The sequence below is a fragment of the Passer montanus genome, unplaced genomic scaffold (genome assembly GCF_014805655.1).
Source record: "Passer montanus isolate IOZ18808 unplaced genomic scaffold, ASM1480565v1 scaffold33, whole genome shotgun sequence".
NCBI classification, from domain to species: domain Eukaryota; kingdom Metazoa; phylum Chordata; class Aves; order Passeriformes; family Passeridae; genus Passer; species Passer montanus.
Window position 1 is genome coordinate 7,844,478 of NW_024368041.1, and position 26,002 is coordinate 7,870,479.

General features: G+C 38.1%; 1 protein-coding gene across 4 annotated transcripts in view; it reads right to left on the minus strand.

The window, feature by feature from the left end:
• Positions 1 to 26,002, minus strand: part of ASAP1 (ArfGAP with SH3 domain, ankyrin repeat and PH domain 1) — a 145,019-nt gene that overhangs the window by 70,118 nt on the left and 48,899 nt on the right. For all 4 annotated transcript variants that reach the window (XM_039715389.1, XM_039715387.1, XM_039715390.1 and 1 more), the window contains exon 4: positions 388 to 460. In XM_039715389.1, the coding sequence (XP_039571323.1) occupies positions 388 to 460 (73 nt within the window). The remainder of the gene's footprint in view (positions 1 to 387; positions 461 to 26,002) is intronic.

The following is a 26,002-nucleotide window of genomic DNA, read 5'->3' on the forward strand; positions in this document are numbered from 1 at the left end:
AAACCAGATATTTCTTTTTATTTATTTACTTTTTAAACGAGTTCTAAATCTTATTTCACTTATAAGTGCTTCCTAAAAATTCAGTTGAGAACCCTTTTTTGTCACTGTTCTAGTTTAAGGTAATTCTTGAAATATTATGACAGCAGGAAAATTTACCCATGGGATTCTCCTAGAGACCACTAAGAAGGAATATGAGGGTAAAAGAACTGGCGAGCACATTAACCTGATGTATAATCAGAAGTAAAGAAAGAAAATTTTGATGTCCAAACATCCCTAAACAGATAAGCATTTCCTATGCTATACATTTCAGCACGATGAATTGCAAGACATCTCAAACTTGAAATTAAATGCTTTTGTTCTTGTGTAAAACTGAAAACAATGTCTTACCTTGCCCCGAACTATATATTGCTTTCACAGATTTTTTCACCTTCTGTAGTGCAGTTCTGTCTTGATCCAATGCCTACAATAGCAAGAAGTAAACAAACTTTAAATATTTACTTCATTGATTGCCAGAATATACTTTAACAACTAAAAAGAAACCCACAAAATAAGAAGTTTCACAGGCTGGAAAAAGCTGCAGGTACAACTGACTCAGCCTGTGGGAAGGTCTGGGGTCATTCAAACCCTTCAGGATGAATTAAAGAATTGAACTGAAAATGCTCTGACAAGAGAGTAGGACAGTACTGACAGGGCTAGAAGAAAAACACTTTTAGTTTTGCAAAGGACAAAGCATTAATTCAATTGCATTATATTGTGGGGAAAAAAAAACAAACAAAAAAGAAATAGCAGAAGCTTCTACACTTGCCCTACAGTTTCTACTACAACTAAATTGCTTGTTAACATCTGTGGTTCTACAGAAATAGTGTTTATACACACAGACTACCACACTAACCCCTTGCACCAAATTCCCCAACGTAACTCAAAGTACAGCAGATGAAAAGCAGTAAATCAAAATAAAGGAATAATATCTGATTTTGTGCAACATAATGTGACTGAATGACTAACAATAATATTCAAATATGCATTTTCAAGACTACATCTTTAAAAATGTTCAAATTTTCTGCAATAGTTCCAAAATCCAGTATAAAATATTATTAAGTAATGATGAATTGAGGATTAGATTTCCAATCATATACAGAAATGTTTAAATAGTTTGCTATATTTTTTCCCCATTTAGATCACAGACAATTTCCCATCACCTAGGTAATGTCAGATCAGTGTTTGCAGTATGGCAAACAGTATAGCAGTTTTTGCCATATTATATTCACTTTCAAACCACTGGAGATTGAAGAACTTGTACTCAGAACCACTGTCAGGACAGCAGCATAGCTGAGCATGGGGCCTGGTAGAGACCACACCATTCCCACTGCAGAGCCCCCTGCACAGCCCTGTTATTCAAAAAGTTTAACCTCTCGAGCTCCTGGGGGTCTGAAGCCTGGCAGAACAAGGCACAATGCCAGCTACTCCTACTTCCTCACAGAGGGACATCACCAGCAACACTGAGTGAAAACACCCCATAAGCAGAGCTTTCACTGCCAAAACTGAGATGGTTTTGACAGTAAAAGCCTTACAAAACCCCATAGCACCTTCCAATACTTGAAAAATGGGGTCTGCAAGACAGCTGGAGAGCGAGTTTTTACAAGGGCAAAGAGTGATAGGAGAGGGGTGAATGGCTTGAAACTGAGAGTAGGTTGAAATTAGGTAGAGATTCTTTACTGTGAAGATTGTGAGGGACTGGCACAGGTTACCCAGAGAAGTTGTGGTTACTCCATCCCTACAAATTTTCAAGGCCAGGCTGGATGAGGCTTTGAGCAACCTGGTCTACTGGAAGGTGCCCCTGCTCATGGCAGGGGCATAGGAACTAAATGATATTTAGTTTTCATTCCAACCCAAGCCATTCCATGCTTCTATAACTGAAGAATATTCCACTGGGCATTAAGAAAGTCCAGAAAACCACACCAGGAGCTCCAGGTCAACTACAGCGTTAAGCACTAGGGACAGGTAAATGTGAGGGTACTGCTCATCAGTATGCTCCAAACACTGAGTGTTCCTCTGTGTGAACACTTACAGTAGGAATCCATACAGAGAGAAACCAATTAATAGATAATGGTTCTGTTTTGAGTAGCCCAATTTTAACCATGCGAAATGTTATAGCTGAACAATACATGATAATCTGAAACAAAATAAAATGGAATGTTTCTGTTCCTTAACTGGAAACAACCATTTTCTCAAATCATACAACCTCTCCTGTGGCAGCTAAAACTAGAACATTTGGAACCACAAAAGCCGTAAAAATGCCTTCTGAGGCTATTTATCTCTGGGGTTTTTTTCCATTTACAGCAGAACAATGGATTAAAACATTAAGAACTGCAAACATCATTACTTCTTTTGCTCCCCACTAAAATAGTGGGTTTGACTTGACTTACATCTTGCCAGGAAAAGTTACCATTTTTAAATGTAATAAAGTATTGGGAACTCAGTGTTCCTTTCCAAGACAGTGCACACAGCAAGTGCTTCTCTTTGATTCCTCTGCAAATGCTGTCAAAAGCTTTTACTCCTGCCTGCCTGCTACGTCAGCCAGTTGCTATCATACATTTCTACTGAAGTTCTCTCCATCTTCAATGACCAGAAAAAAATAATGACTCACTTGTCTACTGAGAGTTTGAACACAGGATAAGAATTTGAAACCAATATTTTGAAAGGAAGACAATGGTTAACATTGGTGAGATTGAGAGATAAAACTTTGTGCTAAGGTCTAGTTTGAAGCAAATTGGACACTCAGGAGAACAAAACACATACAAAAACTCCAGGAAACTTTTTCCTGAAGTCATCAATCTAAAAGACTATGACAAGCAGACTACAAAAATTTTCTAAATTGGATTTGCTATTGAATTAGATGTAATCACTAATGTGAGAGCAGGAGGAAAGGGAACATTCATTATTTTAAAAGAGGAATCACTGAGTAAAGCAGTATACAAAGATGACATCCACAGCCTGAAGGATCCGGTGATCTAAGTGAAAATGACATCACAGGCCAATTTTGTATTTTTACATTTGTAAACACAATTTTTACATGAACTACTTCTTCATAGTCCAAAACTATAAATAAAACACACTTATATACCAAGTACACAAAACTTGCTATCTAGGGTTGCTTAGATGCTTTTGGGTGTTGAGGTTTTTTGGTTGTTTGTTTGTTTTGTTTATTTTATATAACTGGAGACAGATTGTTTCCAAATATATTACATTCCTCTTAGATGTCTTTTCCTTATAATTTTTAGCTTCACTCTGCTGCAATGGAATTAAGTTGAACTCAATGCTCAATTCAATTATTATTCCAGAGTAATATTACCTTCTCAGCATGTTAGACAGGAACAGCCTTGCTTTCCCTAGTTAGGTGAAAACAAGCTTTTGCAGTATCCATTAATTTTCATTTTCACTATTTAGAATACTAAATACTTTAACTGCCTCTTGTAGAAGACACAAAATCTGATCTTCCATTAAACGTGGCATACATGTATATTATTGAAAATTACAGTGTCTTAGAGATCCAAGGGGTTTCTGTGACAATCTCCAGGGCAATCTCTCAGTGGCACTCCTTCCTACCTTCTAAACTCTTCCTTACCACCACCCACTCCTGCCAAATGCTTCTTTCTTCATTTCCATAATACCATCTTGTAGAAGACCTTTTTAAGTTCCACAGAAGAACATTTTCTTACCCTCTCATGCATTTTGGAAAGATGAATCATTTAAAGGTACCTACACCACAGATTCACTACCTTATCAGCTGAACAAAGCTTTATTCTTGAAAAATGCTCATTTTAGACAAGCTCAAAATAATGCAAAGTCAGTTCCCACAAAAAAAAAAAAAAAAGGAGAACTGAAGGGGGGGAAAAAAAGAGAAAGAACACAAAACAACCACCATATTTAATCTGCTTAAATAAAATGAAGCAAGGAAAGCTCCTTGCTCCTCATTCCCAGCAGATTATTTGGCTTTGTTGAGGTTTCAGGTTGCTGCATTCACTTACATTGAAGCTTATGCTCAAGAAGAGACTCTCCTGATCAGGCAACATCAGCTCTTCTAAATAATCAGTGTGGAATTCCCCACATAGTCACCCCAGATATAATTTCTCCTTTCTGCTAAAATATGGCTGCTTTGGACCTAGCCTGCCATTTCAAGCACCAACCTGGTTGAAGTCTGCACTGCTGAAGAAAGCAGTGTCTCCTCTCCCCCACCCCAGAGCACTCCTGTTGGTTACACCATGGCCCAGCTCAGGAGCTGCCAACAGCCCTGTGAAAGCTCCTTTTTAGCCCACCTTCCATCAGTGCAGTACACACTGACAGACATTTGTACTTAGCTACCATTTCACATTCCGAGAAGGCACCTCCTCCCTCCTAAGATGTACATTCATACCAGTGAGTGGAAAACTTTATATCCTCCACCTGAGGATATAAAACCAAATTAATTTTGGGCTGGAGACAAGGTGAGTTTTCCCAGTGGATCATTCATTGATGTAGATCACAGGGTAGCAGCACAGGCACTTTAACCAGCACACAGATCATGGCCAGGTCAGGAGAGGTATATGCTGACATTCTCTAACCCACACCAGTCCTCTCTGCTACGCATTTTCTTCTTCTGTTCACACTGACAGACACTGCTTTGCCTCTCCTCAACCCTCAAGAGCCTGATCTCTTCTCAGTGAAAGATATTTCTATTTTGGGATCATGTTCTGATTTAATAGTCTCTAAATTTTAAACCAGAAATTATACTATAGTACAGTGTGGAAAGTGGTAGATTCTGGTTTGCCATCTGTCTCTGAGGTAGTAAACACTGGCAGGTTCACATTTAGATAAACTACTAATTTTTTCTTTAAAACTTTGTGTCTTTTTATTCTGCATAGATATGTATATATTTATGGGCATGTGTGTGCACAAATACTTATATCAGAGTATATTAGCAAGTGTCCCTGCTCATGGCAGGGAGGTTGAAACTAGAGGAACTTTAAGGTTCCTTGCAACCCAAACCATTCTATGATTCTGTATTTGTCCTGATGTGATTGTACACAAAAGTCTACATACTATAAACCATACTTATGAATATTTGAGGTGCTTATTGCTAATACACATGAAAATAATGGTTTAAAAAGCACATAAACCTTTATTTCTATATTAACACAAAACCACTGTCCAGAAACCAATCACAAAAGTGCTTTGCACACATATTAAATTTAGCTTTTCTAGAAATCAGCACCAGCCCAGAGGCACACATCTGCACAAAGGATGCTACTGTCTGTTGAGCCCACTAGAGTACTAAAACATCAAATACGTTTTGTGTACCTCTCAAACCTTTACAATTTGAAGAGGGGTAAAAAACCCCACTAATTTCTGTTTCAGCCTAACAATAACAAAAGATAAAGTGTCTCAAGACATCGATGATCACATTAATATGTCAATATATATTATTGAAATTATTAATCCCAAATAGATTATTATCCAAAGGAGATGCATTTTACAACTGGAAAAAAACACTCATGCTGTGAGGAAGTTTAGAAATTCACACCATTTGTAGGAGGTTTGCCCTAAAAGATTCCATATCCTATCAGTATCAGAATCAACCCACAAAAATAATATACCAGAGAAGAACTACTTTAAACCATTACAATATTTTGCACAAGACCCATAACAAAATCTTGAAGGTGATTAGAGCATGCAGAACCTATGTGCTCATCACAAAATCCCCTCCCTCCATGTATTTTATGAAATTATTTTCTTGTATTAAAAAAGTAAACCATGTGAAATATAAAAATATTTGAGGTTATACACACAAATAGGTGTAATGAATGCTTGGTAGTCATGTGCCTGTATTGTCAGACACAAGAATAATTATTTCATTAAACACACACAGATGATTTATCGGCTTCAAGGGACTAAAAGCAGTAAATCTTTCACTTACCAATTTACACACTTCTCTAACCTTGGCACAAAAGTTACTGCTGGCTACACTATAAAACATGCTTGCCCCCTGCTCAAGTCCCAGTTACAGGACCCATGGAATGAAGTAGAAAAATAGCACCTTACAAAGTTATGGCTGTGCAGCAGCAGTATCAGCTTTCCTCACAATCAAGTCCAGACTTTATTGGATATACAATAAACAAAGACTAGACAGCTAGTAAGTTATTGCATGCCATGGAAATTGCAACAACACAAACCCCTATAATTGCCTCAGTGAAATAGAACCAAAAGAGAAGATTAGCATCAAGTGTTGGTCTCCTGTAGCTCACTCACTCAGAAATGAGCAGACTTCCAAACCCACTTAATTCTGAGCACAGAGAAGTGATTCAAACCACCCTTCCTGTCCTTCCCTCTCCACTCAATTTATATTGTTCCTGCCATTCACCAGAATGAAAATTGTTTCCAATTGTTGGTCTCAGCACATGTCTACATAACAAAAATAGGGGTGTTCAAGTGTTAAGAATTTTCTAGAGACAACCTCTTTGTGTAAAAGGTAGATATAAAAAGGTCCAGCTTGAACTTGTCCTGAATTACTTAAGAAAACCCCAAAGTGTCCCAAATGAGAAGAAGCAAACCAAAACAATACATCAACAAGCACTTATCACTGTAGCAACTGATGCCAGCATCATTTCATACACCACCATTTCCCAGCTGCGCCTAATAGAAGACCAATTAAAATAACATTATTTTTAAAACCTTGTATTTGATCTGAAAATTTCAAGCTTCAAGTGTTTTAAGCATAACCTAATGAAAAAAGCATTCGGTGATCAAACTGAGTAAATGCATTTTCCACAAGTATTTTTTCAGGTAATGTCAAAATGTAACATAGATTCCATCAGTTGAACTCTCCTGCTCTTCGCTACATGGTCTGATACAATGCAACAGCCTCTGCAAACTCCACATATGTGACAAAAATCACCAACCTCCAGTGCTGTGAAAGTTACAGTAGATGCACCAGCTCATTTGTGTGGGCTCTTAAAAAGCTGCAAAAATGTTAGCCACTTAATTATTCTCCAAGTATTACTCAAATGGAAGCACAGTCAATATTGCTTGTAAAAGCACAGTATTGCTAATTGTAATGTTTGACAACTGGATCCTTCTTTGCAACCAGACTTCTACCTAGCAGCTGTTTCTGCAAGAGCAAGAATGTAGACACTAGAAATTATCTATATATGATCACTTCTGCATTAATTGAAGTTAGCATCACATTTTTTCTAATGACCATGGTGTAGATGTTGGATTTTGTGCACACCTGGGAAAGCTGAACAATATTCTAGGCAATTTCGTCCTTTTAGTTCTCAGTTGAGTTACATCAATACTTCTGAGTCTAACTTTGTGCACAAGGTAGATTTAGAGATATCTGAAAAATAAGCTAAGATTTGTTTCCAGGAATGTTGATGACACTGATCAGATTTATTCTTTAATTTTTGTTGCGTAGGAGATGCTGAAAAGCCCACAATTAGTGACAACACTTGAAACCATCCAGTGACAGTTTCTCCCACCGGCTCTAAACCAGCTTCACTGGGTAGAAACTAGTCCTGGTGATAAATATCAGAGAATCAGAGAATGGTTTGGGTTGGAAAACATCATCTAGTTCCAATGCTCCTGACATGGAAAGGGACACCTTTCACTAGAGCAAGTTGTTCAAAGCCCCATCCAACCTGGCATTGAAACCTTCCAGGGATAGGGCATCCACAGCTTCTCTGGACACAATGGGGCATCCACAACTACTTAGTGACAATATTCTTATCTTTACACTGTGAGCTAGCTACAGCTGCTGGAACAGCTATCATTAACTACATACAAACCCACTTCTTCAATCAGCAGTAGTGAAGCTGAATAGTACAGAAAACTAGAATGGCAAAACCAGCTAAAAAGTCTTCCCAGTTTAAATGTCACTGCAGCACACCTTTACCTATTTCTTACCCCAGCTGCTGGATAAACACATTGGCATGGCTGCTGGGATAAAATATGGCTACAGCTCAGTAACCAGCCCATCCATAGGCAGGCTCCCAGCTCCTGAAGATGCCATGGTCCCCAATTCCCAGGTTGCACACAGGGCTTTTGGCAGCATTAAGGCTGCACAGCGCTAGCAAGTGGCTGCACAGAACATCACCCAAGAACCTTCCTACATTACAAACGCTCCTGTGTTTAAAAATAATGAGAGCTGCTGCACTCTGCTTTTTAGCGAGTCATGGCATATTGACAGTCTTCTTTCCTGTGACTTGATTCTTGTCCACATCAGCAATCTATTAAATACTGTTTTAAAAGCACAAAGGGAAAGATGTTAAACTAATGAAAGCCCATTCTCTCCCTGCATTCTTGCAAACCTCTCCTTACCGTTTTTATAAAAGCCAGGGGAAATACATTGATTTGGGTGTGAGTAATGGCTACCAAATACTACCATACAAAATTCTTTTTTTTTCCAGCATAATTAATTGAAGTTTCTTGTCATTTACCCAAGACATAACAAAGTGACATTTTCATTTAACAGAAATCTAACCTGAAAAGCTTATATGCAAGTGACATGTCTATATACTAACCCCCCCCCCCCCAAAAAAAAAATAGAACAAGATTATGTATTTTTGAGAACAATCAAACAATAAACTCATCAGAAGACAGTGAATATTTGAGGCAAGGTCTTTCAGAATGAAACAAAATGAGAAGGTGACATATAAACAGCATCAACACAACCACATTCAATAGATGTGCTAACAGACAAAGGGTTATTAAAAAAGATATTTAGCAACTTGAACTGGAAAAAAGTACAGAAATCTCTGGAAAATTGCTCCCCCCCACCATACCAGGCTGTATATTTCACTAACAGGAGAGCTCTTGCAGCATCAGAGTTAAATAGTACAAAATATTTTTGTCCCCTGTTAACTCCTTTCCTTCTTTTTCTGAAGACACAAAATATTTTGCAGCAGTTTCTGCATTTAAGCTGTTATGCCAGTAACTCACACGCATTTTCTAGTCAGGGAGGGAAGATGCTCTTGATCAGGGCTAGTTATTCTTACTGGCAGCAAAACTCTACAAATATTGTACACGGTTTCTGTGAATGCTACAAAAGTCAAAGTGGCACCAAGGAATAAATGCAGCCTCTCCATGGTGTTGCAGGCACACAGCACACTCACATCTCACAGCTCCATAAAATCCAACCCCTACTGGCATTGACCTTCTTCTACCAGCCACTACTACGACTATTAGAAATCCTTTTAAGAAAAAAAATGCCCTGGCTAAGGTGAGGGAACAGGCATGATCTCTTACTTGAGAACAGGAACACCTCAGGCCCCTTCTCCTCCTAACTCCTGAAGAAATATTTAAATGCACACCTTGATGGATGACTGCAATAGTCCAAGTCAGATTATTCCATTCAGAGAAAAAAAAAAGTGAGTATATTAACATACTAATACTGTTTCATGAAAAAAATAGTGTCTATTTTTTTTTCAGGCTGCAGTTTTCAAGGGTTTTATTAGGTTAATTAAAAAAATAGGATTTCCAGTATAACACAGACCTTGAAGACTGCTACAACATTATGGGACACTGTTACAGCCCAGTTTTGTTCTGCTTATGGAGACTGCAATGATGGCAGACAAAGTGAGATTTCATCTTACATCATGTTAAACCTTCAACCACTACTACTTATGAAATTCAGAGCTACATTCATGTAACCAGCTGAGAGAGTCTATCATCTTACAAACAATCCTCATTAGAGGGTATAACACAGAATGACACTATGGGATAATAACAGAAAAAAAAATAAAAACACACCTAGAACCAATCTATAAAATAAGCATATGTTCATTTTTTGCTGTTTTTAAGGTAAATTTAAAAATGTAAATTAGAAGTTTTACTATATACAGTAGGAGTTGTGTTTTAATCTAATTCTGCTTTACCTGTGACTACAGCTTTAAAAAGTGCATAAATGAGGGGATTGGAGATATCCCTTTAAAAAAGAAAAATAACATCACAAGAGTCTAATTTAGATGTAAAACATTAATTTTTTAATTTCCATGTCATGTTCTTTAATATTCTCTGGACATATATAATTTAGTGGGAAAATTATAGAAAAGGAAACACAATAATCAGGATAGTCAAGTATTTTAATAAAAGTCACATCTTAAAGGTTCTATTTTCTTCTACATTGCCTTTCAATCAACATGCAAAAATAGCATAAATGCACGGTAGAAAATGAAGATGTATATCTCATCTTCATTATGGTACAGAAAACCTACAGACCTCTAAAAGCTATATAGGCTGAAGAAAACCAAGCCATAGATATGTGTGTAATACATACGATTTAATTACCAGAATAATTCTATATATAACTTAAGACCAGAATAAAATCTGCCTTCTCAATATACAAGTAAAAAAGTGAAATGAGAAGTGATGTCAAAACTAAAGCAAAGATCTGTGTTTGATTATACTCTATAGGATTTACTTTGGGGATGCTGGCACACATTATGACCACTTGCAAACTGGTTATGCATAGAAAAGAATTTCTGACTCATGTACAAGAATATAAGTGATAGCAATCAATCAAGAGTACAAGAAGAAGATATTTTAACACCACTGAAATCCTACAATGTAAAGGTAACCTTAAATTCCCTAAATTGTATATATGACCTGAAAAAGTCATTGGGACAGCACAGAATCTACAACTTTCCTTTCCATACCAAGAACACTTTAAATACAGTGCTGCTTTAAAAGGTATTGTTTTAAAACCACAGTGAAACTTAGAAGAATTTGGCAGCAATTTTCAGCATTTTAGGAAACATTATGAGTACTTTGCAAGCAAACTGCTACTTTCTTCACAGAATTTTTTTAACCTAGTATTGTGTTTCACAAAAAGAGTCCCATGCTATTTCTCTTATATTACTGTATTAGAGAACAGATGCCATTGGAGAATATTCTATAATTTTTTTAATAATATCACACTTCAGACATAATTCATAGCCAAGATCCTAAATATAGCTAAATTACACTAGCAACAATTTTCTTTAAAATAGTCAGGCAAAAAGCATTCACATTCCACAGATTCAAAAACAAAAGTCAGTCAAAGAATACAACTTCCCCATATATGAGGATTAAAGGAGAAGGTTCACATTCAAGGGAGGTAGAGAAGACCACACACAATCATCCTTCTCTTTCACAAGCTTAAAACACTTTTACTAACACTTGTACTAGACACCCACAATGAATATAAAATAATTGTGCAATGAACTCTGTGCAATAAACAATGCTGTGTTTATTTTGGTTTGTTTTATCTAAGCAGCAGTCTAAGTAATGAAGGCTGAGAGAGGTGGGGCTGCTCAGCCTGGAGAAGAGAAAGCTCTGTGGTGACTTTATAGCACCTTCCAGTACCTAAAGGAGCTACAAGAGACCAGGAGTGGGACTTTTTATAAGGCTACGGAGTGATAAGGACAAGGGGGAATGGCTTTAAACTGAAGGAGGGTAGATTTAGCATAGATATTAGGAATAAATTCTTTACTGTGTGTGTGGTGAGGCACTGGATCAGGCTGCCCAGAGAGGTTATGGGTGCTCCATCTCTGGGAGTCTTCAAGGCCAGGCTGGATGGGGCTTTGAGCAACCTGGTTTAATGGAAGGTGTCCCTGCCCAGGCAGGGAGCTGGAACTGGATGATCTTTAATTCTTTTCCAACCCAAATCATTCTATGATTCTATGATGAGGATGTATGTCACTTCAAAAGAGCACAGATTGGCAATATCTTTCTTTAAAATAAGGAATAGAATTTATGTTTCAGAATGGAGAAAGGAATGTGGGAAAGCAAATGAAAACCAGGAGTGCTACCACAGGGTAACAAGAATGCATGGACAAAGGTGATTCTTACCATGTAGCTTTTCATGTTTGTATAATATGCAAGCAGAACATAAAGGTTGCATTTAAACACAGGACAAAGTAGTGCCTTAATCTGAAATCCATCCAAAAAAGCAGTAATAATATAATGAAGTATATTTAATCAGAAACTAAGTTATTCATATTTAAGTCTGGGTTTTTTTTCCTTTTAACTATACATTCCCCTCCAAAGCACAGAATTAAGACTAATACTAAGCCCCATTAAATGATAGCAGTTACCTGTACTTACCTTGGTTTGCAAAAACAACTTATTTATTTCAGCTCACTCCAAATATTGTATTAACTAAATCTAATGGATGCAGCTAGTGCTCAAATAAAATTAACCTCAGTCAACATCAGTCTCAAAGACAATCAAGAGGTTTCCACAATTAAGGAATAATTTTACATAAAAACTAGACAGAATAAGATTCTGGAAAAATAATAGATTAACGGGCTGCAGTATTTTAAAATGAAGTAACAACACAATAGCTGTCGCAAAGTTGCAAAGAAGAAGCTGTGAACACAACAGAAACTTTAGGATTTATGCTACAGTATATTCACTTGACAAACACCTTCAAAATTTGATGCTATGTGACATGACACAATGTTATCACTAATAAATATAGTACCATTTCATGATCACTTTTAGTGAGACTGACACTTTCTTCATTTTTACATTTCTGCAGCTTCCCTATAGTATTTTTGATGAAAATTTAATACCTCCAAATGCAATTTAATTCAGTGGAAGCATATGAATGAAAATGGATTGTTTTTCTTTTCCTTTGGAAGTAACAACTTCCTAAGTAGGTAAACAGGTATCAAAAAATACAATAGATGTCCTACAATATACACCAAATGTATGTGTATGGTTAAAAGATTCACTTTGGAACACAAAATGAATGTATAGAAAAAATGGTGAGTAATATAACAAAAATTTGAACAGGAAAGATGAAATTATTATGCAAATGAAGGTTGAAATCAATAGCATTCCACATTTCAGCTGATATTTTATGACTGAAAGCAACAGGACAACAGGAATGCCTGCAGGTTTTAGCGAAAACTAGTTTCAGTTTCTTCACAGTTCCTGAAAAATATGGTTTTCCTGTTACTCCTCTTCCAACCACTCATTCTCATTACCTTCTTTGTACTAGGACACTAGTAATCACAAAGTCAAGGAACTGGATCAGGTTAAAGTTGCCTTTTTTGGTGGATTGTGGCCCAATTGCACACACAGTGGCTCTAACCCCTTCAAAGGATGCACAAACTCGCACACACAGATCAGTGTGTTCTTGTGGCCAAGAAGGCCAAAGGGATCCTGGGGTGCATCAGGAAGAGCATTGCCAGCAGGTAGAGAGGTAATCCTGCCCCTCTGCTCAGTCCTGGCAAGGCCTCACCTGGAGTAATATCTCCAGTTCTGGGCTCCTCAGTAGACACTCCTGGAGTGCCCAGTGGAGGAAAAACTATGATTAAGGGACTGAAGAATCTCTGTTATGAGGAAAGGCTGAGGGAGCTGGGCCTGTTCAGCTTTGAAAAGAGGTGACAGAGAAGGGACCACATCAACGTCTATCAGTATCTAAGGGGAGGTGTCAAAAGACCAGGTTCTGCTCAGTGGTGCCCAGCAAAGGACAAGAGGCAATGGGCACAATCTGATGCCCAGGAAGTTCCACCTGAAATGAGGAAGAACTTCTTTACTGTGCAGTGACCAAGCACCAGTACAGATTGTCCAGAGAGCGTCTGGAGTCTCCCTCACTGGAGATATTCAAGAAACTTCTGGACCAATCCTGTGCCATGTGCTCTGGGATGATACTGCTTGAGCAGGGACATTGGACCAAGATGACCCACTGTGGTTCCCTCCAGCCTTACCCACTCTGGGACTCCATGAAAATTGCCATGTGACCTGAGAAGACAGATTATACTTCATACTTCAACTATATTAAGATCCATTCCATCTGAGCTGCATTCCTTGCAATCCACCTACTTTTGATCTGTGAAGATCCACTTTGAGACTGCAAAACTATAATGCTTTGAAAACAACTCTGTCAGAAGGCAGAAATATCCATGCACAGAGGCTAAATTCCATCTTCTCCTTCACCACGTAGGGGTGACTCTGTCTACAGATTTCAGGTTTAAATCTCTTATTGTTTCTCTTGATTTTAAAATGGTTCTATCCTTCAGAAACTCAGTCAACTATTTAAACTACAGTGACTTACTGCTGTTCCTTATGCCATTTCTCATGATCTTCACAAATACATAAACCATGGCTGAAGAATGGGCCGAAGTTTTACATTTGCAGCTACAGAGTTACTGCACTTGACAATATCAATGGAGCAAAATCTGAAAAGCACTTTATGTAACTGCCAGTGTTCTGTATTATGAACTGTCTAGTAACCTGGTTTAAATACCTCCTGCTGCTTTTGTAAGACCATTTATCCACTACACCAGACATCACTCCATGCAAACAGCACTTCCTCTCAGCACACTTCTAGCTCAGAGAAAGGTGGTACTTAATAAGGGGGAATTTAGTTCTGGAGGCCAGATGCTGGCCTTAACAGAACACTAAACAGAAAGAAAACACTAAGGGGTGCAACAGAAGTTGTGGGAAATTGACAGTAGCTTTTCTAGAAATACTTCACCTTGAATTTTCTTTCACACAGCAGCTCCTTCAAAAGTCTCACCTATTCCTCCTTCTTACCCAGGACATGAAGTACAACCCTTCAGATCTCTGCAGAGCAATCACAGCAGGCACAAGGTCCATCTTTGGAGAGGAGCACATGGCTACACAGAGGGCCAAGCACCCTGCCTGGCCTCGCAGGCCTATAAAAATCCCAAATGGCAAAGTGGGGTCCATATTCAATGGCTGGATGCAGTCTCTCCCAACATAAAGGGCAGAGGACTTTAAACAAACCAGCAGGCAGCAAACTAAAAAATAAAATTTAAAAAAAAAAATTTAAAAAAATTAAAAAAAAAAAAAGGAAAAGAATAATGCTTTGCACCATGTAGGGAAAGCTGTGGAGCTCCCTGTGAATTTGAAAATTATACATGTTTCAAAAAATAGAAGACAAAATGGGTAAAATCATGGAAGAAAAATTCAGTACAGCCTTTAAATAGAAATTTAATACCTTTGTTCTGCCATACCCTGAGCTGCACGTTACTGGAGACAGGGAGGTCATACTGGAGAAGGTATCTCTACAACTCTGCACTTTTCCTCTGCTGTCCTTATCCTCTACTGCTGGCAATGTCAGAAAAGCTCCTAGGTTCTTATCAACTTCTGGACTACCCCAACACAGCTGTTCTTCCCCTCACTAATGGCATTTCTGTTATGTAAGCTGTAACAAGAAGGAATTCACCAGTACATAACCATATATGCACAATACCTCAGTAAAAAGATGGGGGGAAAAGCCCACAAAAGTCCTACAGAAAATTAGGACAATTTTTCCTCTTCAGATCTGAGAATCAGATACCATTGCAAATGTCCCAAAAGCTATTTACACATAGAAGGGGGAAGATTTTCTGAAAGGTCTAACAGTAACTAAGCAGCAAGGAATTAAGTGAACAGTTATGATCACCACATCAATGAAACATTTCATGCATTTTGGTTTTTAAATGTACATATCCCTTAGACATTACTCCCATTCTACAAATCAAATTGATGTGCTCCATTCAAAATCACATGAATAAACTCAAAGCAAAATATACAATTTGTTCAAATTTCTGTTGCATATTTTACAGTATGTTTTAAAGTAAAAAGAGAACAGAACTTGATTGTTTCATGTATAGACTGGAGAATGTTTTATAGTCACAGAAAAAGAAGAATGTGATTTATTGCCAGTCTTTACAAGGACAGCTGTCTGATACAGTAACTTTTGCCCTATACACACCACGAGTGAAAGTTAATTAACTTCTTTATATGATTCAAGGACATCCAGGCTTTATGCAGTGAATGGAAAGTTACTGAACTAATGCATTAAATTGAAACTTTAAGAGTAGAAAGTTTTCCGAAAGCCATTTTGTTTTAATAAAATCCATAATCCTTTACAGAAAAATGAACTGACTGTATTAAGTTAGCTCCTAGCCTTTTAAGATTAACATTTTTAATATAGATTTTTTTATATATATACATATACTTCTTTGGAAATAATCTTGGTACACCAGAGACTGGAGAAACCTGCTATGGTAAATTCAGCCTTTTACTGCAATGAGAATGAGTAATGCTGCATTTGAGAAGCATTTACCCTGACCCAGAATGTTTTGACAAACAAATAAACAAAAAAATGTTTGGTGAACATCTACCAGGCAAAACACAATAAAATTCCAGTTTGTATAATCACAGGTTTGGATTAAATTCAGGGTAGGAAAAACAGAAACAGTAAAAGACATGGTTGTGATGCTACCTCTAAATCAGAAGGTCTTGGTTTAATCACAACAGCTTTTATGCAACTCCAGCTGAAAATATCCCCGTTCAAAAACCAGTGGAACTGCATACCAACAGAAATATCACTGCAAACTGCTTCTACACTCTTTCCACAAGCATCCATTTCTCACCTTGGTTAGAGACAGCTATGGGCTGAGCATGCAAAGGTACTTACATCCCCATGACCATAAATCTTTCCTTGTGAATTCACAAGAGAATATTGTAGGGCTCTATTTTTGTCTTGGCTTATTACAAGTTACCAGCACACAGCTAGAACAGAGTAAATCCTACACCTGGCAAGTGCAGTCTTTCACAGCTCTCATGAACGTCGCATTGTTTGCCTGCCTGCAAGCCAGCAGTGCACAGAATGCTAAGGGCTGTATCCGAGCAGGGCTGAAGGCAGGACACAAATAGAATGGAGCAGTGGCAAAGGAAGCTGTGTGCAATGATGCAAAAAAATCCTATCGCTGATTTGTATTCTGCCTGAATACAAGGAAGAAAGTAAGAAAACCTCCAGCTCTTTCACATGAGGAATATAAATAGAAGATTCAGTAAAGAACTACTTTTCTAAGCGTTCTCATTTGGAACATGTTCAAATTCTGGTTATATACTGAATAATCATAAAGGCAACACTTGTTAATCACAAAATTGGAGAGTTCCAGAATTTAGAAATAGACTGATTTAATGCCAAAGTTACATACAGTTTGTATAATATACAAAATAGAAATCATAGTTAAAGTCACATAATACAGAAGGTTATGGCAACTGCAGCTAACCAGCTCCCATGGTGGATGTGATTGTATGGTACATTTCACAATAGTTATAAAAAGATGAAAGACAGAGATTGGGGTCCATAAACAAAGGATTATTTTACAGACATTCAACTGACAAAGTCATAAGCACTGGGGAAATAACAGAAACAGAAGAAAAAAGAAGCAGAACAGTGGAAAAACATTTAAATACACACCATAATAAGGAAGGATGAACTGATTTGCAACCCCAAATCTTTTCAAGAAGTATATGTGACTTGCAGCTGCCTCATCAGGATGGTGCACAGAAACAAAGCCCCTTAGAGAACATCAGAAAGGAACTCCTCCTAGGTGAAGCTTTGCTGTTGTTTAAAGGAGGAAAAGCAAGCAAACAACCATCCCACATATTTGTGCTGCTCCATGAAATAGAAAACATATCTGTGTCCACAAATAGAGCCCAATAGTAGGATAGGATCTGTGAAACAACATTTTACACAAAAAATGCATTTCAAAAGCAGGTTTACTCTGGACCAGATCTAAACTGCTCTGTGAACTGAGTGCTCAGCAATACCTGACAGTGAATCCTCCAGTCTATTTTCAAACAAAGGAAATCCAGTTTTGTCTCCTATAAAGCTGTTTCCTGATATAAAACACAGAATGGAAAGAGGAATATTAAGGAAATTTAATTCAAAACAATGTTCATTCTCCAAATTAGAACACTGTGTTGAAAATTGAGACCCCTGCCAAAGACTTCTTACTGTCTGAGGAGTCTGATTTTCAGAAGGCAATAGTAAGATGACTATACTTGCTCATCCTTCACTTCTGCAAATTTTGTGTTCATTTCTATACATTTTATTGATTATTGTTCCGTGAAAGTGGGAACTGTGGGTTACAGGTTGTGCAGAAAAGGGCAGATATGACTGAGTTACTGCAGGAAGAAGCAGGAGACCTTCTTGATAACAGGATTCAGAGGGCTCCACCAAAAAAAAAAAAAAAAGAAAATCTGAAGATTTGTTATAACTCGATGATTTGCTACCCTTAGACCTATAATTTACCAAAAAAACTTATTTTGAACTGAAATCTGTAAAGAGCCTGATGGGCATGTTAGATATATTCAGAATCTACCTTGTACCATTTTTAGCCACACCCATAAGTCAGCAGAGGACAAAGACAACCATCCACACAAACTCCTCCAAATGGCTCATGTGTTGCTGATTCTGGTAGCTCAGTAAAGGTGAGGTTCCATGTTCCTATTCTGGCCAGGACAAAGGTTGAGTGTGTACTTGCAGCAGACATAGAGAGCACAAAGGGCTCCTCCTCCTGGACTCCACTACAGCTGACATGGACAAAAGTACATCCCTGCAGTGTGATGTGCTCGTGCACAGACCCAACACAAACCCACAACCAGACCTGAGACATTATTGGGTCTGCAGGAGCTGGCTTGGACCTGTGAGTCCCTCAATCAGCCAACTGGCAGACTTCTGTTCTCTGTCTCTCCCAGATTTATGGCTGCTTCAATACCTGGCTCCCAGCCTCTGAGCCACTCTCCAGGCCAATACCAGCCCTGCTTTTGGTGCACACTGACACCTCCACACAGGGTACACTCTCCAGCTGACTGGACACCAAAGTGCAGGGGCCCCTAACACCCAATAGCTCCACTTAAGTCAAGACTGACACTGGCACTCGATACTCCATATATACAAATATATTCAGAAGAGAGCCCCCCCACCCAGAAATACATGACTAACGCCTTTATTCTCCCATTCTGCTCATCTATGCTTCTTCTGCTCCAAATCACCTTGAATTCTCCTTTACAGAAATCAGAGAGCCTGCATTTTGCCCTTCCTCTAAACATTCCATAATACATCCTGAAGAATTGATGAGTGGTCTTTCCCTCCACCCCATAACATGTCTCATGGAAATGATCAACTTCCTGTGGCAGACCTCAGAAGAATGAGGTCAGGATGCTCAGATTATTTCCCCATCTGTCACCATTCCACTAGGTCTCTTTGCAGTTTTGGAGATGAGCCTTTTACCACACAGCCTAATGTATCCCTTGGCTTTCAGAGTAAAGCCAGTAAAGCACGATTGTACATATTGTACCTCAGATACTCACTCAAGGAGTTAAGGAGATGCCATTTGGAACAGGCTGTCCGGGGAACTGGTGGAGTCACCATCCCCGAAAGTGTTCAAAAAACACATGGAGGTAGCACTTGAGGACATAGTTTAGTGGTGAATGTGGTATTGGTGCTGGTTTGACAGCTGGACTTGATGACCTTAGTGGCCTTTTCCAACATTAACGATTCTATACCACACAAAAAATGAAAAGGTTATTGTTTAATTATGATCTATTTGAAAGTTTGCAAATCATCAGAAACTTGCTAGGATGTACATGCCATTCCCCATCTCCTTCTACAGCAATAAGGACTTGACTAATTAATTACAACTTAGATAATATAATCTAAAAATGAAAAAGGAAAAAAAAAGTTAAATCATAGCAAAGGCAGGAGTATTCTTAAATATACTACCAAAGCTCCCGAACAGAAGCCAAACTCCTTTGGGGTAAGAACTCTGCAAGTGTCAAGCAAAGTCTCTGATCTGATAGAGGCAACACATGAAAGAAAATGAAATGTTTTCCTACACAGAGGAGGAGTACAACAAGACAGCACTTGCTAGCATGACAGAGAGCACTCTTTTCAAGTTTTTACTGACAACATGAAAGAGATATATGTAACATTTGAGCACACTCATAGGGAGTCCCTAGCAAGGATAAGAGTCAACATGAAGTCAAAGAAGTTCCCTTTAAGTCTACAAGCAAAAAAACCCGCAGAAGGCCAGAGCCAAGTATGGACAAATGTGGAAGACAGCAAGAGACAACAGGTTAAAAGTGGAAAGCTGTAGGGTTACTCCTCCCCAAAAGTAAAAGCAAACCTGAATCTGTACAAGCCAGCACAGCTATTTTAGAGGAAATCAAGGCATCCATTTATCAGCAGAACTGTTCAAGATAATACACATTCTTCATCTCCATTGCAGAGATCAGTGAATTTGTCAAGGATTAAATAAATGAACTTTAAAAAACCCCCCAAAACGACATAAAACCCACTGCAAAACCAGAAAATCTCACCCTCACCAAGTTCAGGCCTTGGCAAGATCAACAAGCTCCAAGAAGCTGCATTACAAGCACCTCTGTGCTCTGGTTTCCCAAAGGCTGCCTTGCTGTGTGCTGCTAAAAATAAAACCCCTTTTGGTTACATTTGTTTTGACTTACTGGCTTGAAAAATCTACAGGCAACTCACGTAGCACCATGTCCTTTTCTCTGGGCTCCTCTTTTTTTCTGAATCCTTACTGTGTTTGTCTAAGTTCACCCACCCTACGCCCAAGCCTTTCTTCCACCTAGTCTCTTCCTCCTCCCACTTTCACTTGGAGAATTTAATGTTTTTTTTCTCAATTCTCCATTATTCCCATTGTCTCTGTCTGTCAGTCAATCAGTGCCTTGCAAACAGCCTGCAAACCACATTTATCTGCAGCCCTTCTGGCTGAGGGCTCAAGAAAACCTCACATCCTTCCAAAAAACCCCATGAACTCCACTACCTACCCAAAACCAGACAAGTGACACATTTTAACATGTTTTTTTCAGCAGGTAACTGCAAAACAACCAAGGAATGCATCACATACTCACAGTCTAACAAAACAATTGAGTGAATTCATAGATTAACTGACCCCTAATTAATATGATAAAATACAAATCTGAAAACCATGCTGTTAAAAAAACAAAGAAAGGAATTGCTCCCAAGGTTCTACTACAGGCACTACTAATAAAATGGAAGAAAAAAAAATGCAGAACTTCCTTGATTTTTCAAATTTTATTCCAGAAATGGTTTCCCAGGTAGACAACCCAAACTCTGCTGCTGCCTTCCACGTGCACTCCTGCATGAGGCACAGCAGAATGTGCAGCCCAGGGCTGAGGAGAGAGCTCAGGCCCATGCACAGCCAGCACCTCCAGCTGCTCGCCAGGCCTGGCCCTGCAGGAACAGATGCTACAGAAACTCTGTCTGTGAAACTCTGAAACACAGTGACTTAGGTTTTGGCCTGTCATTATGAGTTCCACAAACAAATAGTTCACACTTACATGTTTCATACTGCTAATAGTAAGACTTCTTTTAATAAGTAAGAAATTTAAATTCCAAAGATTTTTTTCAGATTGTTTGTTACATTATTTTGAGTGATGTTTGTTACTACCTCAAGGCGCCTTCACTTAACAAGGTAAAACTAAATGGTCACTTGGGTAATAACACGTTTACCTGATGCAAGAAATGTATGCATGCTCTTACATATGGGAACTTTAAAATGAAAACAAACAAACCAACATCAATATTCCACAGCAATTCGTAGCATCTTAGCTCTTCTTCTCAATTGTTCTCTGAGTTTAAGAACTAAACCATTTGTACCAGCATTCAACTTCATAAATTCAGCATCCTAGCCAAAATAAAATACTATTCCTATAACAAAGTGTCAATGACTTCAACTGAGCTCACAGAATTCAGAGAATCCTCAGAGTAAGACTTCTTTTAATAAGTAAGTCATTTAAATTCCAAAGATTTTTTTCAGATTGTTTGTTACATTATTTTGAGTGATGTTTGTTACTACCTCAAGGCGCCTTCACTTAACAAGGTAAAACTAAATGGTCACTTGGGTAATAACACGTTTACCTGATGCAAGAAATGTATGCATGCTCTTACATATGGGAACTTTAAAATGAAAACAAACAAACCAACATCAATATTCCACAGCAATTCGTAGCATCTTAGCTCTTCTTCTCAATTGTTCTCTGAGTTTAAGAACTAAACCATTTGTACCAGCATTCAACTTCATAAATTCAGCATCCTAGTCAAAATAAAATACTATTCCTATACCAAAGTGTCAATGACTTCAACTGAGCTCACAGAATTCAGAGAATCCTCAGTCTTACAAGAAAGCAAGCACTTTCTATGATACAGCAGTATCTTCTGAATCCTACAAGTGTAATCTAAAATGAAGTGTGGTATCACAGACTCCTGGAGTTAGGATGAGTGTTAGATTACAATGTGTGTATTGGATATCTTGAGAATCTTTGGGAAAAAATAAAATCTCAGTTATATTTCAAGCTTTCTGAAACTGAAAGAAAAAGCATTCTAAACCAATTAGCTGGAAGTAATTGTCTACTTTAAAAAGGATATTCCAAAGATTCACTCATAGCTACCATGGCATTGATTTCTGAAATTCATAGCTAAAAGCCAAATAACTTGTGCACCTTGTAGTTTCCCAGCTGTGTGATACAACAGCTAATCCACACCCCCAAAAGCAAAGATTCTCCCCCTAGATTTCACAAGGCAAAACTCAATGCTGGTTTAACTGTTGCAATGAATCCAAATACCTCTCTGCTTGGTAAGAGAACAGCTGATATAAAATTGACAGATTATTTCAAATTAAAGATTTCAAATTAAAACAGACTCTTACTAAAACACTTGGAATTTCAGAAAGATTGCAGTGGAAGACACAGTACAAGACACGCTGCATTTCTGACCAAGGAAACTTACACAAACCCTTTATTCAAATGCCAGGCTGTCAAAAACATACAACTATTTGAAATCAACTTCTCCCCTTAATGTCTTATAGAACACAGATGTCTTGGCAAGGTTGGCACAAACAAAAACCTCCAAGCTATTCAACCAGCTGCTTTGATTTTGTTATGCCTGAACAGTCGCATGCTCAGTTGAGACCTCTATTCTATTTATGCCTTGAGTCAGTATAAAGCTTTTTGCTCTTTATTAGCAGAAGCAGCAGTTTTTAAATTATTTCTTGTGACACAAGGAAACAAAATAACCTCTGCAGAAATGACTCACCAATATTAACAAAAATAAAACCAAGTCTTGAAAAATCAGTAAGTTATTAGCAATGTGTGAATATAGAGCATACAACATAAGCTGGGTTGTTTTGTTTTACAAATCTTAAGATATATAACCAATATACAGCATCTTAACAAATAAAATGAAATTGAACTATTGATAGATACCCTCGTGCATGCTCCCAGCCTGGAACAAACCCAGAGTAGCCGAGACCATGTTTTCAGAATTTTCTATTAACAGCACTATGCAATTATTGCAGTTACCTAATTTACAGGCCTTCACTGCATCTGTACCATGCATTACCAAAGAGTATTACAACCAGAAAATACACTTTCCAAATCATCAGCAGTTTCCAAGCAACTCACTTGTCAGGAGAAGTATTATTTTCAAAAAGTACCAAGAGAGACACTAAAACATATATGTACCTTAAAGGTATCTTTTAGGGCCTCCAAAGATGAAACATAATTGCCAGCTTGCAGCCCAATCGATCTAAACTGCTGCTGGAAAGGAATGAAAAACAAGCTGTCCACGATTTTGCTTTGCCTGTAAATGGTATCCTCTGAGCTATCTCGAGTGCTCTCAAGAAGAATAACACATCTGTGTGATCTTAACACCAGCTAAGTCATCACTGGTGCAGTTACTGTACTACTGAACTAAGAACAGAAACTTCACTTAACACTGGCATCAGTAAACGTAAGAGAGTAATTTTAACAGGTCTTGCTACAACTCATTCATCACAAATCACAGTAAATAGGAATATTTGCAATAATATGTTTATTAATATACAATGTAACTATTTCCACTGAATTGTGTAACTTATTATACATTAACAATACCTTTAGAGTATGAGTACTCTCAAATGAGCTATTCTTTTTCAAAGATGATGATTTTATTACAGTTGTGTTAAGAACAACTGAATACACCTTATTCTGACAGAAGAACAACAATTACACATAAAAGTAATGGGGTTTTCAGTTTTCTCAAATATTCATTCTACACCCTATTTACACTTGATAAGCAAGTATGGTTACTACCTACTGTTATTATAAACAAAAAAGTTGGAGGTCAGTTATCACAAAAACTGTAGACCTCATTGTGGCTACACACAATTCAATGCCTGTAATGATACATACTTATCCCATTCAGTACACTGTAGAAAATATGATTGCTGGCATATAAAGTCACAGTGTGCCATCAAAAAAAAGGTAACTCGGATTCTGCAGAACAACAACCTTAGCAAGTCACAAAAAGGGACAGAAAATTTTACCACACTCTCAGACAAACACATTTGTTAATCAGCCTGTCAAATACAACATGCTAGTCTGCAAGACACTTCGACCCATATTTGCATCTACAAGAAAGAAAGAAAAAATGGAAGAAAATTTTAAGTCTAGACCTCTCTCTCTTTTCCACCCATGGCTTCAAGGATAAGATTAGTCATACACACAAACACTGCATCAAGGCTGGTTGTGCTTTCTACCAGCTGCAGCAGGAGGTATGATGAAAGAAAGAATTCAGGACAGGCAGCTCTCCAGCTGACTCAGTGAGAGAGAGGGGAGAAAAGCTCTAAGTGAAGTCAGTTGCAACTTGATTAAATACCATTCTCCTATTTTTTTCCTACTTCATTCAGAAACATTTGCACTGTGTGTTGCCATTCACAAAGTCATGATGAATGTTTTAAATTTGCACTCCATTTTACCATGATTGGAGTTGATTGTTATTTTAAGGTAACAAAATAGCATTGAATTTTTAATTCCACCATGTAGCAACTTACCAAAGACAGGTGTGCCACCAAACACCCCAGCTGCTATTACATCTTTTTGATTATTCAAAGGGTTATCAGAAGCACAAGTTCCTGCTTCAGCTGGATGATCCAAGCAGTGAAGTGGTATGACAGGTTAAGAAACTCAGAAATTATCCCCACAAAAATTGAGGATTTTCTGCAACTGTCTGAATTCCCAGAGGGTTTTTGACCCAAGGTACCTGCTCACCTCATGTATGAGAAACTCCTGTACATGCTCAGCAATCTGGACAACAGCACCCACTCATTATATCCATTCTGCAAAACCTACAAGGGATGCACAGGAACTCATAAAACACTGCATACACTTCCAGACCAACTCTACTCAGCCTGGTTCCCCCAAAATTGTCGAACTTGCAATAACTCTGACAAACTGATTTTAATGGCCTTTAAGTACTAGATCTTGGCAAATACTTTCAGGCAATTTCACATTGGAGACTCTTATGCAAAGTATTGCACTATCAGCACTGTGTGATGATGTCAGGCATGTTTTGATCAATCTTTCACCACTCTATTCTCTAATCCACAGCCATACTTGACAGCTGTTGTTACCACAACTTGGAAAAGGACATTCTCAAATTCTACATTAAAATAACTTCTTTGCTAGGTGGATGTGCTATTTAGTGCATTTGGTTTATGTAGCAAGGTTTTGGTAGCTGTGGGCAAGACAATAAAGACAGGTTGCAAGGTGGCTCCTGTGAGAAGACACCAGAAGCTGCCTTCATGTTGGAGAGAGCCAGCTCTTATTCCAAGAAGGACCCAATATATTTGGCAACACTTTTTTTAGTTTCAGTGGCTGCAATTTGCTTTTGATCTCAGGAGTAATTTTAAAAATGAATTTACAATTCCATTTATCATTTAATTCACCATTCATTCAACTTCATCATGCATGTTGTAACTTTCATGAATTAGATAAAACTTTTCAGGTATGTGTGTTACAGTCCCGTTTAGGGAAATAGTGTAACAATCAGTAAATGTTATTCACTACAAAACAGAAGAAGTACACATCTGAAAGGCTAGTGAGAATACCCAGAAGGTTGCAGGTTGTCTCCTCAGACTTCTCTTAGGGAACCTACAACCTCTCCGTGGTATCCCTGGCTAAAAGCAGCAATGGAGCTCAGCTGCCTCAGTGGTGCCCTGTGACCTGCTCAGGCCAGCCTGGGTCATAACACGATTACAGAGATAGGAATCCAGCTTATTCATCAGCCCTCAAAGAGCAATCCTCCTATCAATCACAGAGTAACCTTGGTACAGCATCTACTCTGCCCCTGGCCTTAAGCTGAAACCTG